The sequence below is a fragment of the Lithobates pipiens genome, unplaced genomic scaffold (assembly GCF_037356315.1).
Source record: "Lithobates pipiens isolate NorthernLeopardFrog02 unplaced genomic scaffold, aLitPip1_a1.2 Scaffold_27, whole genome shotgun sequence".
NCBI lineage: Eukaryota > Metazoa > Chordata > Amphibia > Anura > Ranidae > Lithobates > Lithobates pipiens.
The window spans coordinates 59,199,590-59,214,070 of record NW_027507788.1 but is presented as its reverse complement, the minus strand read 5'-3'; the positions used below and the strand labels follow the sequence as shown (position 1 = coordinate 59,214,070).

The window sequence follows — 14,481 nt, the reverse complement described above, 5'->3', positions numbered from 1 at the left end:
TGCCTGTCCCCACTGCTACCATGTCCTCAATATCGGGTGTGCAGAGCTCCACTTGTGGCTTTGCACGCTGCTTCTGGACTCCCATAGTGCCGCTGCACCGGACCAGAAGTGGAAATAGGTGCCAGCTCCTGCCCTGCCTCCTCCCCCTGCACTCGGCCACCAGAAATGATTGGGCTACGCTTATCTTATGCTTCCCACATTGCTTTTAATCTTTTTATGTGATCACATTTTATGTCACATCTGACTTTAAGATGTGAATAAAGTTTTAGATCATTTTTGACCTGCACTATTTATTGGCATTCTTTGCCTTTTTGTTTTTTACACCATGGGATTGTTCTGAGCCATTCTGGAACCTTTGCTAAGACATTTTCATCACAAGACGTTTGGTGTGGATAGGCACTACTCTCCATGATGGCCGCCTTGTAGCCTGGATCGTCTGGCTCCACCCTCCCTGTGTGCTAGTGGTTCTAGCACTTCAAGACTGTATGATACATTGCCGTATGGTACTTGTATCCAACTTATCTGGTAAGAGTGTGTTATCTCTCTGATTTCCACCTGTGAAGCTACCGAGATTGATTCAAGACTCACTCTGACTACAATTTTAGGCGATTGAGTTACTGATCGATTGGACTATTCATTGTGTGGGATTTTCTGTTATATCACCACAACTTTGGACAATTGAATCACAGATCACTTGATTTGACTATTCACTGTGTGTGACTTTTCATTTTAATATTATTGTGGGCTATCCCCTATACGGTTTATGCATGTATATTTGTTTATATACACTGATTTCTGATCTGGGATAAGCATTGCATATACTGCTGTTATTTACACATTGTCACTGTCTGAGCACATTGACACTTCATTATTATTTTCTTTGCAGTATTCACCATTTTATCATATCATCACCGTTTGAGTACTTTGATATATTCTTTGCAGTAATTAGCGCTACACTTTCTTTTTTATCTTGAATTTTTTAACTTTGAGTGTGTGCTGCTTTTTTCTGATATATTTCTTTGGGTTTAGCGCAGTTTTTTTTCTATTTTAGTATTTGGCTGTCTCCACAAATTGCTTCCCTAATCCATCGGGAAAGGGAACTTTTAGATGCTTTGCTCCCCTTCTTGGGGCCACTGAACAACACTAAGAGTTGGGAGGATCTCCTAAACTCAGTAGACCTTTCTAGATAAAGCAGAAGGCATCTCTTCTCGTCCAAAAAAACGAAATCCTTCCTCTTCCGCATTCTTGGGGGAGGAACAAAAACTAGGAAAAAAGTACCTTCTGGGACCTGTGAAACCTGGAAGAAACTTTGGGCAAGTACCAAAGTGTTGGCCTAATCACTACACTGTCCTCTAAAATCCTCAGGATAGGGTCCTTACAGAAAAGGGATTCTAGATCAGAAATCCTTCTCCCTGACGTTATAGCCAAAAGAAAGGTAATCTTTAAGGAAATCATTTTCAGAGAGGCCTCATAATGGCTCAAAAGGAGCCCTAGTAAGAGCATTTAATACTAACGACAGATCCCATGGAAGAACAGCCCTGGGTGTACGCCTAGTTCTGGCTGAAAGGAACCTCTTGACCAAAGGGTCCTTAGCTAGTCTTCTTTCTGCAAACAGAGACAGGGCAGAAACCTGAACCCTAAGGGTACTGACAAAGTCATTTCTCCATGACTCTCTGTAAAAAATCTAGTATAAGGGGAGTAGAAAAAGAATCCATTCCAGAACTTTCCCTTAGATCTTTCTTGTGACTTATGGCTGTCTAGGATAGTTTCAATAACTTTCTCTGAACACCCCCTTAGCTGTAGGATGAGCCGCTCAGCCTCCAGGCCATCAAATGGAAGGCCTGAGGGTCTGGATGGAGTACCGGCCCCTGACGGAGAAGATCCCTCCGCTCCGGCAGGGGCCAGTGGGTTCTATTGAGAGCTCTCAGTGAGGAGAATTAACTCCTCCTGGGCCACCAAGGGGTAATCAGGATAATTTCTGCTTGATCCAGAACATTCTTCTGAACTACCAGTGGCAAGAGAGGAAATGGAGGGAGGGCGTAGGCTAGAGTGAAGTTCCAAGGGAAAGAGAGTGCATCTGTCCCTAAGGACTCCGTCTCTCTTTCCAGCGAGAAGAAAGACGGTAGTTTCTTGTTGAGACTGGAAGCAAAAAGATCCACTCTGGGAAGACCCCACCTTAACACGATCTCCTGGAATTAGGGGGGCACCGAATGGGTTTTTTGGAACCGAAACCGATACCGAAAAGAAAATATACACTAGGCCGAAAACTGAAACAGCACCGATATTTTTATATAGGAGATGGTCAGAGACTGGGTACATGGTACAGGAGATGGTCAGAGACTGAGGACATGGTACAGGAGCCTGTCAGAGACTGGGGGCATGGTACAGTAGATGGTCAGAGACTGAGGACATGGTACAGGAGACGGTCAGAGACTGGGGGCATGGTATAGGAGATGGTCAGAAACTGCACACATGATACAAGAGATCAATGCAGCCTCACCAGTGCCCGTCAGATGCAGCCAGCCAGTGTACCCATTGCAGCCAGCGTGTCCCCAGTGCAGCCAGCCAATGTCCCCCATTGCAGCCAGCCAGTGTCCCCCATTGCAGCCAGCCTGTGAAGGGAAGAGAGAGGAGAGCCGCCTCCGCCGCCTGTTTGATCACAGCGCCGGGAACATTACAGCTTTCATTTCAATAGCTGTGTGTTCCCGGCCGCGCGCCGTGACATACAGCCCCTCCCCCTTGTCTGGGAACTTTGATAGACAGATCACCCATCCAATCCTGGGACGGGTGATCTGTCTGTCTATCAAAGTTCCCCAGACAAGGGAAATGGGCTATATGTGACGGCGTGCGGCCGGGAACACACAGCTATTGAAATGAAAGCTGTAATGTTCCCGGCGCTGTGATCAAACAGGCGGCGGAGGCGGCTCTCCTGCGCTATAGGACACCCCCATGATGGGCGGCACCAAGAGCGGGGGGGGGGGGGTAGAGCCCCACTCCATTTTCAGCTCCAAATTTTGGTGCATCCCTACCTGGAATGTGTCTTGATTCAGTTCCCAACTGCTGCCACTGATGTTTACTTTGCTCAGAGAGCCTGGCAGAACATTCCCTGTCCCACTTATGTGCACCGCCCTGACTGAAGAGACATTGTTCTCTGCCCAGGACAGAAACTGCTGGTTTAACAATAGAAGCGTATCCGAGCGAGTGCCCCCTTGCTTGTTTAGGTACACCACGGTCCTGGCGTTGTCTGAATAAATCAACAGGTCTTTTGAATTGGCCCTCTCCGAGGCAATTAAAGCCTTCCCCACTGCTAACAGTTCTCTGAAATTCGATGACTGGCATGCCTCCTCTGGCAGCCAGACACCCTGGGCCTGCCAGTCCCCTGAGTGAGCTTCCCAGCCCCACAGACTGGCTGTAGTAATTTTCATTGGGGAATACTGTGCCCAGTCCTTCCCTCTCTGCAGATGTTCCCATTGCTCCCACCAGGATAGATTGAGAAAATCCTCTCTTGGAAGCTGTATGAGCTTCCAAGAGAGGATGCTCAGAGCTTTTTCTGCAATCCCAATGCCACAGAAGAAATGCCTGAAGGGGCCTGGAATGCAATTGGGCACATGGCACCCCCAGAACGGCTGAAGTCATTAAGCCCAATAACTGCATGATCTGACAAAGGGAGGCCTGTGGGAGCAAACTAAAGTTCTGCACTGAGAGAAGAATCTTTACAATCTTTTCTTCCGGAAGAAAAATCTTTTGGGGAACTGTGTCTATTTGGTAACCCAAAAAAGGCATGCTCTCGGAGGGAACCAGGCAAGACTTCTGCTGATCGACCTTCCACTCCAATTTCTGAAAGGTCCACAAGATCAATTGCAGATCCTGAACAAGGCTCTTTTTCTCTCGGGCAAAGACTATAAAATTAGTCTAAATATGGAACGATCGATACCCTCTGTATTTTAAAATACGCCATGACTTCGGCCATGATTTTCGTGAAAATCCTTGGTGCTGCTGAGAGACCAAAAGGGAGGGCTTTGAACTGCCAATGACTTGCACCTTTCTCCATGAGAACTGCAAATCTGAGGAACTTTTGATGATTCTGGCAGATTGTACATGAAGGTAAGCGTCCTGAAGATCCAGGGTTACCATGAACACTCCTGATAATAACAGATTCCTTACAGAATAAATGTTTTCCATCTGAAATCGTCTGTAGTCTATAAATCTGTTCAAGACACTTAAAATTAATGACCATCCAAAACCTGCCCAAAGTCTTTCTCAACAGAAAGATGTGAGAATAAAATTCTCTGAATTTTTGATCTTCGGGGAGAAATAACCCCCTCCGTTTCCCACATCGCAATCAGATTCACCATGACCTTCTGTCTCTCTAGGTCCCTCGGCAGATGGGCAAGAAAAAAAATCTGGGGTGGGGGGCTTTTGAATTCCAACCTGTATCCTTCTTCTATAATTTGGGGGATAAAAGTATTGCTTAAAATTAACTGATCTGAAAGCCACAAAAAGGCCTCTTATTCTGGGGCTTATTCTTTTGAGAAGATGGAAACCGTTTACTCTTCTCCGAGGATCGAGCTAGGAATAAGAGCTTGCCCTCAAAGGGTATGCCACAAAGTTTATTCTTGGAGGTAAGATCACCTTCCCAAAATGTTAGCCAAATGGCCCATCTAGCTGAATTAATGAGTGCTGATGTTCTGGCAACAGATTTTACCAAAAAAGCAACTGACTTGACACTAAGGGGCAGAGAATCCTTGATCTCCTCTATGGGGGTGTCGGAGGAGAGAAGGTCACCCAGACGTTGGACCCACACATCTAAATTCCTAGCAACACAGGTGGACGCTACAGCTGGCCCTAAAGAAAACGCAGAGGCATCCCAGGCTTTCCGTAATAAAAAGAGTCGGCCTTCCTATCCATCTGATCCTTAAGGACTCCAGAGTGCTGAAATGAAAGATCTGACTTTTTATATACTTGTGACATAGGAGCATCTAATCTAGGACATTTGAAAAAAGCCTCCTCAAAATCAGACCAAAAGGGAAACCTTCTTATATCTTCTAGACCGAAGCAACGTTCTTTCAGGTTCTTTCCACTCAGAAAGGATCATGTCCTAGTAAAGTCAGTAAAGTTAGCCCAATTTTTTTTTTATATTGTGAAAGATAATGTTACATCGAGTAAATTGATACCCAACATGTCACGCTTCAAAATTGCGCCCGCTCATGGAATGGTGTCAAACTTTTAACCTTAAAAATCTCCATAGGTGACATTTAAAAAATTCTACAGGTTGCAAGTTTTGTGTTACAGAGGAGGTGTAGGGCTAGAATTATTTCTCTTGCCCTAACGATTGCGGTGATACCTCACATGTGTGGTTTGACCATCGTTTTCATATATGGGCGCTACTCACATATGCATTTGCTTCCGCACGTGAGCTCGTCACGACGGGGCGCTTTAAAAAAAATATATTTTTCTTAATTTATTTGATTTTATAAATTTTTACACTGTTTTTAAAAGGGTCACTTTTATTCCTATTACAAGGAATGTAAACATTCCTTGTAATAGAAAAAAGCATGACAGATCCTCTTAAATATGAGACCTGGGGTCAAAAAGTCCTCAGATCTCATATTTGGACTTAAACGAAATAAAAAAATAAATTTGTCATTTGAAAAAATGACAGCAAAAAAATGTCCCTTTAAGACGCATGGGCGGAGCTGATTTTTTGACGTCGCTTCTGCCCTGCTATGGTATGGAGACGGGTGGGGGCCATCTTCCCCTCACTTGCCCCCAGCCATGACAAGATCCCGATCGCCTCCGCCACTGCTGACAGCTCCGGTAAGCGGCAGAGGGCGCGGTAGAGCAGCGGGAGGGGGGATGGCCCCTCTCCCGCCGCCGATAACGGTGATCTCAATAGCGAATCTGCCGCAGAGACCACCATTATCGTACACAGGACCGCCGGCTCAAAAGATGGATACCTCGTTGTGGTAGCAGCTGCTGCCATTACCGAGATATCCATCATCAAAGTGCCTATGTAAATGTACATGAGCCGGTCGGCAAGTGGTTAAAGGACCAAAAAGATGCCACTACCCCCTTCGTAGAAGTCATCAACTCCTTTACAGAGGCAGTAGACCCACAACCTGCCTTTGACGAAATACAATCCTCACAAAATAGCTTCTTACAACTATCAGAAAGCCTGGCTCTACTGTTCCCACATTTTTTCTTTACAGGTTTGTCAACCTAGAAAAAACAAAAAACAAAAAATAAAACCATAAAAAAAGCTCATACCCCCCGCTGCTGCAGCAGCTCTTTATCCACAGATAAGGGTTTATCTTGGGGGCAGTATTGGACCCAGATGTCGCCACTGGCTCAACCCAAGTAGGTGCTCCATGCTCAGTCCTGTCTTTAGATTCCACAGAGGAGAGCATAAACCGGCTGGTGAGACTCCTCTGACCACCGCTGCACTGCTAAACTAGTCTGCCCTGCATTTGACAAACTTTTTTCCAAAGCAGTGAGTCCCCTGGATTGTACCACACTGAGATCTTTTAAGAAAACAGCACCCAGGAAGTGTGTCATGTCACTTCCGGTTCCGGCGCCATCTTGCCACGTCACCAGAAGTCCTCTGGCACCATTTTGGTACACCCAACATGGGAAAGACACGAGGAAGATGCTCCACACAGCTAGACACTAAGCATGGAAGGGAGTTGCTGCTGCTAAACCACCAGGGAGGCAAGTAGCCCAATACACACAGTGGGCCCTTCTCATCTATAAACATAGAAAAACGCCCCAGACATGGCCACAACCAGTACTGGATATCACCAACAGAAGGGGGTCCAGCAACCAGTTACCAGACCTATAAAAAAACAACAAACATTACGGTGTGCTCCTGGAGGGTCTGGAAACACAAAACAACTGAGGGTCAGAGGAGAGGGAGGGGCCTTTTAAATTGTGGCTGATTTGTGTTTCCTGTAGAGGGCGGAGCCACTCATCTCTCAAGTAGCTGTCCTTGAAGATGAGGGGGGAAAGAGGTATTTTATGGCATTTCCAATTGAAAATCAGTTAAAAAATAACATGCAGGGTGTGTATGACTATTTAAGAGAAGTGTGGGAATCAAACAAAACAAACACATACTCACCTAGATGGCTGCAGCATGGATTTGAGCTGCAGCTGTACCCCACCGTGTCTACACTAGAGCTGCACAATTCTGGCCAAAATGAGAATCACAATTTTTTTGCTTAGAATAAAAAAAGATTGCGATTCTCGCAACGTAAAATCTTTCACATTATAAAAAAACTAAATGGGCTAACATTACTGGTTAGTTTTTTTTTATTCATTAAAGTAATTAAAAAAATGCATTTGAAAGATCACTGCTCAAATACAGTGCGACAAAAAAATATTACAACAACCACTATTTTATTCTCTAGGGCAGTGATGGCGAACCTTGGCACCCCAGATGTTTTGGAACTACATTTCCCATGATGCTCCACTACACTGCAGAGTGCATGAGCATCATGGGAAATGTAGTTCCAAAACATCTGGGGTGCCAAGGTTCGCCATCACTGCTCTAGGGTGTCTACTAAAAAAATTTATATATAACGTTTGGGGGTTCTAAGTAATTTTCTAGCAAAAAAAAAAAATATTTTAACTTGAAACCAACAAATGTCAGAAAAGGGTTTAGTGTTTAAGTGGTTAAACTTTTTTCACTTGCACACAAAGTCTATTCCATTGACAAATTATTACAATGTTTATACTTAAGTTCAACTGATAAAGAATGTTTTGATTCTTGGCAGACTGCCCAGTTTTTTCTTTCTTTCGATGGCTGTGGCTTCAGAAGAGCAGAGAATTCTTTGCATAGAAAGAATTGTGAAACACTTTAGTCAAGATTGAGAGAATGATTCTGGACGATTAATTGTACAGCTCTAGTCTACACTGAGAACTCAGCGATAAAAGGCTGCTGATTGGTCAGTTCTTCTCCTCTATAACATAAAAAGATGTGAGACTCTAGTTGGGGTTTAGGACCTGTGTTAACAGGCTTTGGGTCTGAGTCAACCGCATCAGTTTTCCAGACTTCTAAGTTTGTTTAGACTTCCCAAAGACCTATAGACTTGTATGAAAATGCAAAAACTGCTTGGATCCAACATGGCCTATTGAAACGGACCCTTGATGTGTAGGCCTGGCAATGTCAGGAGGACATCTTATTGTTTTCTACTTACAATGATAATTATTTTGGCTTGTGGCTGCAACGTGTTGATGAGTTTTATGATGGCTTCCACTCCTCCGGCCACTTCATCTGCAGAATTTTCATGGTTATTGGTGCCAATCCATAAAACAATAACCTATAGGATAAGGACAATTTATTAAGAATGCAAATTGTGTATTTTGACTTTTTTTTCTTTATTACAGATTCGAAAAAAATATATAACAAGTTTTCTTACTTTCGGTTTGATATTCTCCAGTTCTCCAGTTTGAAGTCTCCAAAGGACGTGGCGTGTGGTGTCCCCACCAATGCCGAAGTTCAGTGCATGCAGTGGAGAGAACAGTTCCCTCCAAATCTGTTGGAAGATATAGGGAGATTAAATCTTATTGTACGATTACAAAACCTGAAAATAAAATATTGCTTTTAAACGCCACGATGAGACCAAAACAGGCAGATTGTGAACATTTATTTAGACTGTATCTACCTACTTTATATGATATTAAAATGCATTGCATAACTTATGGTAAAATGACTACATTTCATCTTTTTTTTGACTGTGCCTTCAACCATCACGTCAGTTCTTTGCGACTGACCATTGCTTTTCTTCCCCAGCACCTGGACCCTAATAGCCTGCTATATCCAAAGCCTGGGTTTGCTCCGAATTTTGACTTTAACCTCCCTGGCGGTATTCCAGAGTCTGGCTCGGGTGAGATTTAATTACCATAAGCGGTATTCCCGAGCCAGACTCGGGATCGCATCACGGGATCCATGGAGGGGGTTACTTACTTTGTCCCCTGGATCCAGCGATGTCTCCCTGCTGTGATCAGCGAGCTGCTGTGTCTCGCTCGATCTGTGACAGCGCTGGGCTCCGTTACCCTGCGATCGTTATGACGCACGGGGATGGAGTTTGGCGCCAAACTCAAAAAGTAAAAAACACAGTATAGATACAGTATACTGTAATCTTACAGATTACAGTACTGTATCAAATAATTACACATCCCCTTTGTCCCTAGTGGTTTGCCCAGTGTCCTGCATACAGTTTTATATTATAAATACTGTTCTTCATGCCAGGAAACTGGAGATTGTCCATAGCAACCAAAAAATGTCCGTTTACATCAAAAGTGGTTATAGACCAGCTAGAAAACAGCAATAATAAATTAGAATCACTCGCAGAAGTGAGGGATAGCGATTTGTGGGGAGATCCATCATCAAATACTGAAAAGTAATGACAGCGACAATTCTGCAACTGAGCAAATGTCAGCGTTTTCGATTTGATTACATTATTGAATAATTTTTATTATTATTATTTGTTATAATTATTTATTTTATTATATGTATATATAATATTATATATATATATATATATTATAATTTATGATTTCATATTTCAAATTTTATCATACCCGGGATGTCTATTATTATTTATTATTATAACTCTTGTTTGGATGGATTTAAGTGAATTATTTCGAAGAATTACAGGCCTACAACATAAAACGCCAAATTTCCATGCAAAATAATTGTACCGCTTTCAGGACCTAAAATCTGAAATAATCATACCGCCAGGGAGGTTAAGGCCCCAAACACACAGGACAGTTTTTTTTCCCTCCTCTGAATGCCTTTGCTCCAGGGGAGAGAAAAAATCCCTTTCTTTGAAGTACATCATGGGACACAGAGCCATAGTAGTTACTATGTGGGTTATAGGCCACCCTCAGGTGATGGACACTCCCTATATAACCCCTCCCACTGCTGGGAGTTCCTCGGTTTTGTAGCAAAGTAATACACGTGTATACCAAAGAAGGGAGGAACTTCTGTGTCCCGTGATGTACTTCAAAGAAAAGGATTAGGTAAACTGTTATAAAAATCCTATTTTCTCATCGTACATCACGGGAAACAGAGCCATAGTAGTTACTATGTGGGATGTCCCATAGCAATGCCAACTGAAGGGAGGAAGACAACAAAAGTAGGGCACTAAGAGACCAGAGGACTCATGCTGCAGCCTGCAGTACAATGTGCCCAAAGGCAATATCCTCATGATCGTTACATCTACCTGATAGAATCTGGTAACTGTATGGACTGAAGACCAAGTTGCGGCCTTGCATATCTGAAGAAGAAGCACTAACAGTCCTGGTGGAGTGTACTCTAACATGAAAAGGAGGAATTTTCCACTTTAAACCATAAGCTTGAACAATTGTTTGACGAATCCATTTAAAAATAGTAGATTTTGACACCGCCTGGCCTCTTTTAGGACAGTCTGGCAACACAAACAAAACATCTGTTTTACAAATCTGAGTGGTCACCTTGAAATAGACCTTGACCGCTCTCACCACATCAAGAGAATGTAGCAACCTTCCTTTCACTGAATGAAATCCTGGAAAAAATGAAGGCAGAATATCCTGGTTCAAATGAAAACCGGACACTACCTTTGGTAGGAAATCAGATATGGCTCTTTACAAAAGAGAGCAGCCAACTCTGATACTCTTCTTGCAGAATATAAGGCAACCAAGACAATTATTTCCCTCGTCAAGAGGATCAAGAGAATATCTTGTATTGGCTCAAAAGGCTGTTTCTGTAATGCCAACAGGACTAACTTCAAGTCCCAAGGGGTGACCGAAATGGAGGATTAATCCGTGTTAACCGTTGAATAAAGGTACGAACCAGAGTGGTAGCATATGACTCTGGAGGCTGGCTTCCTAGCATTAACCAAATAGAAACTACTGAAGCTGACAGACCACGGTCTTTCACAATGTGTGTCTCAATAGCCAAACCGTTAAATTTAGCGTTTGTAAAGTAGGATGGAACACCAGACCTTGCAAGAGAAGGTCTGGACACAAGGGTCCCCTACCACCATCTTTACGACCTCTGCACACCAAGATCTCCTGGGCCACAAGAATCACCTCCTTTCCTTCTTGCTTGATCCTGCGAAGAAGGCGCGGAACAGGAAGGAACGCATAGATCAGTGAAAACTGATCCCATGGAAAAAACCAAGGCATCTGTTCCGAATGCCTGGACGCAAACAGATCCACGTCCGGGACACCCATTTTTGAAATATTGACACAAAGATTAGAAAAAAGCTACTATATATTAGAAAATTCATTAGAGTACCGTTGTCCTGTAAATTTACAATAACTATTTGTGCCTGTGTATTTAGTACTTTGTGTATCTTGGGTGTCCTGGTTCCCACACTCCCCTGGGAATTTGCCCTTAGGGGAACAGACACCTTTGAATTGCCCCTTTCGGCTCTGGTAAGCCTCTTTTTTATCATCACACATGGGGTCTTATTTTTGGTATATAATGATTTATAATTTTATAAGTATGGTACTGTAGGGATCTAGTGTGTACCTCTCTATGGCAGAATGTGATGTGCACACAATTGTATCCACTTTCCCCAGTACTTTTTTCTTTAGTTCTTGTTTTGTAAAATTGTTTATGTATATGTTTATTCTTTATAGAGACTACTACATACAATCTCTTGGGAAATATACATTCCTGAAGAAGCGGTCACCCCGCAAAACATGTTGAGTATGAATCAGCTTGATTGTCATTCTCTTTTCCTCAGTGTGGAGGATTGAATGCACGTTTTTCACTGTTCAGTTTACATTTAGAGATATATCTGTATGTAATATGTACATTCCCCTTTAAGGATTTTTTAAAATAGAAATTGTGTTTGTTGATTCTAAATGTATTACATTCAAGTTTATGTGAGTCCTTACCGCACCATGAAAGTCCACAGTTGCCTTATATTTTCTGCCAAACTGTTATTGAGAGAAAGATGTAGTGAAAGGACCATTCTCCCGGGAACAATTGTTGCCCACTCAAGTAGTCCGCTTGCCAATTCTCTGGAATGAAAATTGCTGATAAGCAAGGAAATAGGATTTTTGTATTCACAGTAAAATACTTTTCTCTGTAATTCACCGACCAACACAGCTCCTCTCTGTAACTAAATGGGTTTGTTAGCCTGCCATTAGGAGAACTAGGCAAAAATTGTAACACAATACACAGAACTTTAGTCCCGTTCCGGGGGGCGGACCCTGTGCTAACAAGCCTCCCTGCTGCCCAGGCAGAACTCAGTACGTCAACAAGCAGTATAACAGAGAAAAGGAGGGGTGGGTGCTGTGTCCGTCGGTGAATTACAGAGAAAAGGATTTTAAGGCGAGTACAAAAATCCTATTTTCTCTTATATTCACCGACCGACACAGCTCCTCTCTGTAACTAAATGGGACGTCCCCAAGCAGTGCCAAACGAAGGGTGGGAAAAAACAGCATTAAAACTTCATCCACCATGGCAAGTGGAAACTAGTGAAACTAAACCAACATAAACAGCAGTGTACGGAAAAACACACACCATATAACCGGGTATTCTCAACAGGAGAAATCCATAACACCGCAAACAATTTGCGGAAGTAATGCAACAGTGCATTAACAAACAGGCATCAGCCGATGCACTGACGTCTACCTTGTAGAACTTGGCAAACGTATGGACAGACGACCAGGTCGCCGCTTTTCACACCTGAGCGACAGCCGCTTGGTGTCGGAAGGCCCAAGATGTTCCGATTGCTCTCGTAGAGTGGGCTGTGACAGGAAAGGGGGGCACCTGCCCCTTCAAGGCGTTGGCTTGGACTACAATCTGTCTGATCCACCTGGAAATGGTGGCCGTCGAGACCGCCATACCCTTCTTTGGACAAGCCACTGAAACAAACAGTGAGTCTGACCTCCGCAAGGGAGCTGTGGCAGACAAGTACACCTTCAGAGCCCTAACCAAATCGAAAGCGTGAAGGGCCACCTCCTTGGGGTGCTTTGGCTTAGGACACAACAATGATAATACAATGTCTTCATTGATATGAAAAGCCAAAACCCCCTTCGGTAAATAGGATGGTTGCGGACGCAATACCACCTTATCCCTGTGCATGACCAGATAAGGCGACTTGCATGACAAGGCCACCAATTCTGAAAACCTCCTGGCCGATGTGATGGCCACTAGAAAGACCACTTTCTGTGAAAGGGTCAACAAGGGAATCTCCCTGATATTTTCAAACGGCGGCTTCTGAAGCACCGACACCAGGTTGAAATCCCATGGAGGTAAGGGTGGACGCAACAGAGGGACTACATGTCGCACCCCCTGAACAAAGGTACTCACTAATGAATGAGACGCCAGGGGTCGCTGGAAAAACACAGCCAGAACTGAAATTTGCCCCTTAAATGGTACTCAACGCCAACTTCTGGTCTACACCTTGCTGAAGAAACGGCAAGATCCTGGATATAGAAAAGGAGCGCGGATGCCACCCTTTCTCCTCACACATGGAGATATAGGCCTTCCAGGTACGATGATATATCTTCCTTGAAGAAGATTTCCACGCCCTCAACATAGTCGGAATCACTGAATCCGACAGACCCCGGTTCCTCAGCACCTGGCTTTCAACAGCCATGCCGTTAAAGCCAGCGACGGTAAAGCAGGGTGAAAGATTGGACCTTGAGATAAGAGGTCCTCTCGCAGCGGTAGTCGCCAGGGAACGTCCTGCACCAGACGCACCAATTCTGTGTACCAGGGCCGCTGAGGCCAATCTGGGGCCACCAGGATCCATCGGCTTCCACTCTGCGCAGCAGGCGTGGCAACAGCTTTAGCGGAGGAAAGGCGTAGATCAGCTGATACTGATCCCATGGAGCCACCAGCGCATCTGACGCATCTGCCCACGGATCTCTTGTCCTGGACACGAATCTCGGCACCTTCCGTTTGAGGCGGGAGGCCAATAGATCCACATCTGGTGTGCCCTATTTCAGGCACAACCGCCTGAATATCTCTGGATGCAATGCCTATTCTCCTGGGTCCAGCATCTGTCGACTCAGATAGTCCGCCTGCCAATTTTCCACCCCCGGGATGTAAATAGCCGACAGGGCCGAAACGTGTCGCTCTGCCCACCGATGTATGTGAGCGACCTCCCGAGCAGCGGCTGAGCTTCTTGTTCCCCCTTGGTGATTTATGTACACCACAGCTGTGGCGTTTTCTGACTGTATCCTGGTCGGACGGCCTTGAAGACACGTCTACCATGTGTGGAGGCACAGCCTGATTGCTCTCAATTCGAGCAGATTGATCGGCAACTTGGATTCGTCCGTCGACCAGAGGCCCTGAACCAACTGAATCCCCATCACTCCACCCCAGCTTGATAGACTGGCTTCTGTAGTGATCACCGTCCATTTCAGAGGAAGGAACGATTTTTCTGGACTGAATCATCGGGGACCTCAACCACCAGATCAGAGAGTCCCTGACTGTCTGGCTTACCTGGACCTGTCGATCCAGGGACAACAGAGATT

The 14,481-nt window shown here is 44.4% G+C and overlaps 1 protein-coding gene across 2 annotated transcripts in view; it reads right to left on the bottom strand.

The window, feature by feature from the left end:
• PAFAH1B2 (platelet activating factor acetylhydrolase 1b catalytic subunit 2) overlaps positions 1 to 14,481 on the bottom strand; it is a 60,757-nt gene that overhangs the window by 17,852 nt on the left and 28,424 nt on the right. For both annotated transcript variants that reach the window (XM_077456980.1, XM_077456981.1), the window contains 2 exons: positions 8,415 to 8,531; positions 8,193 to 8,315 (listed from right to left, as the gene is read on the bottom strand). In XM_077456980.1, coding sequence (XP_077313106.1) covers positions 8,193 to 8,315; positions 8,415 to 8,531 — 240 coding nt within the window. The remainder of the gene's footprint in view (positions 1 to 8,192; positions 8,316 to 8,414; positions 8,532 to 14,481) is intronic.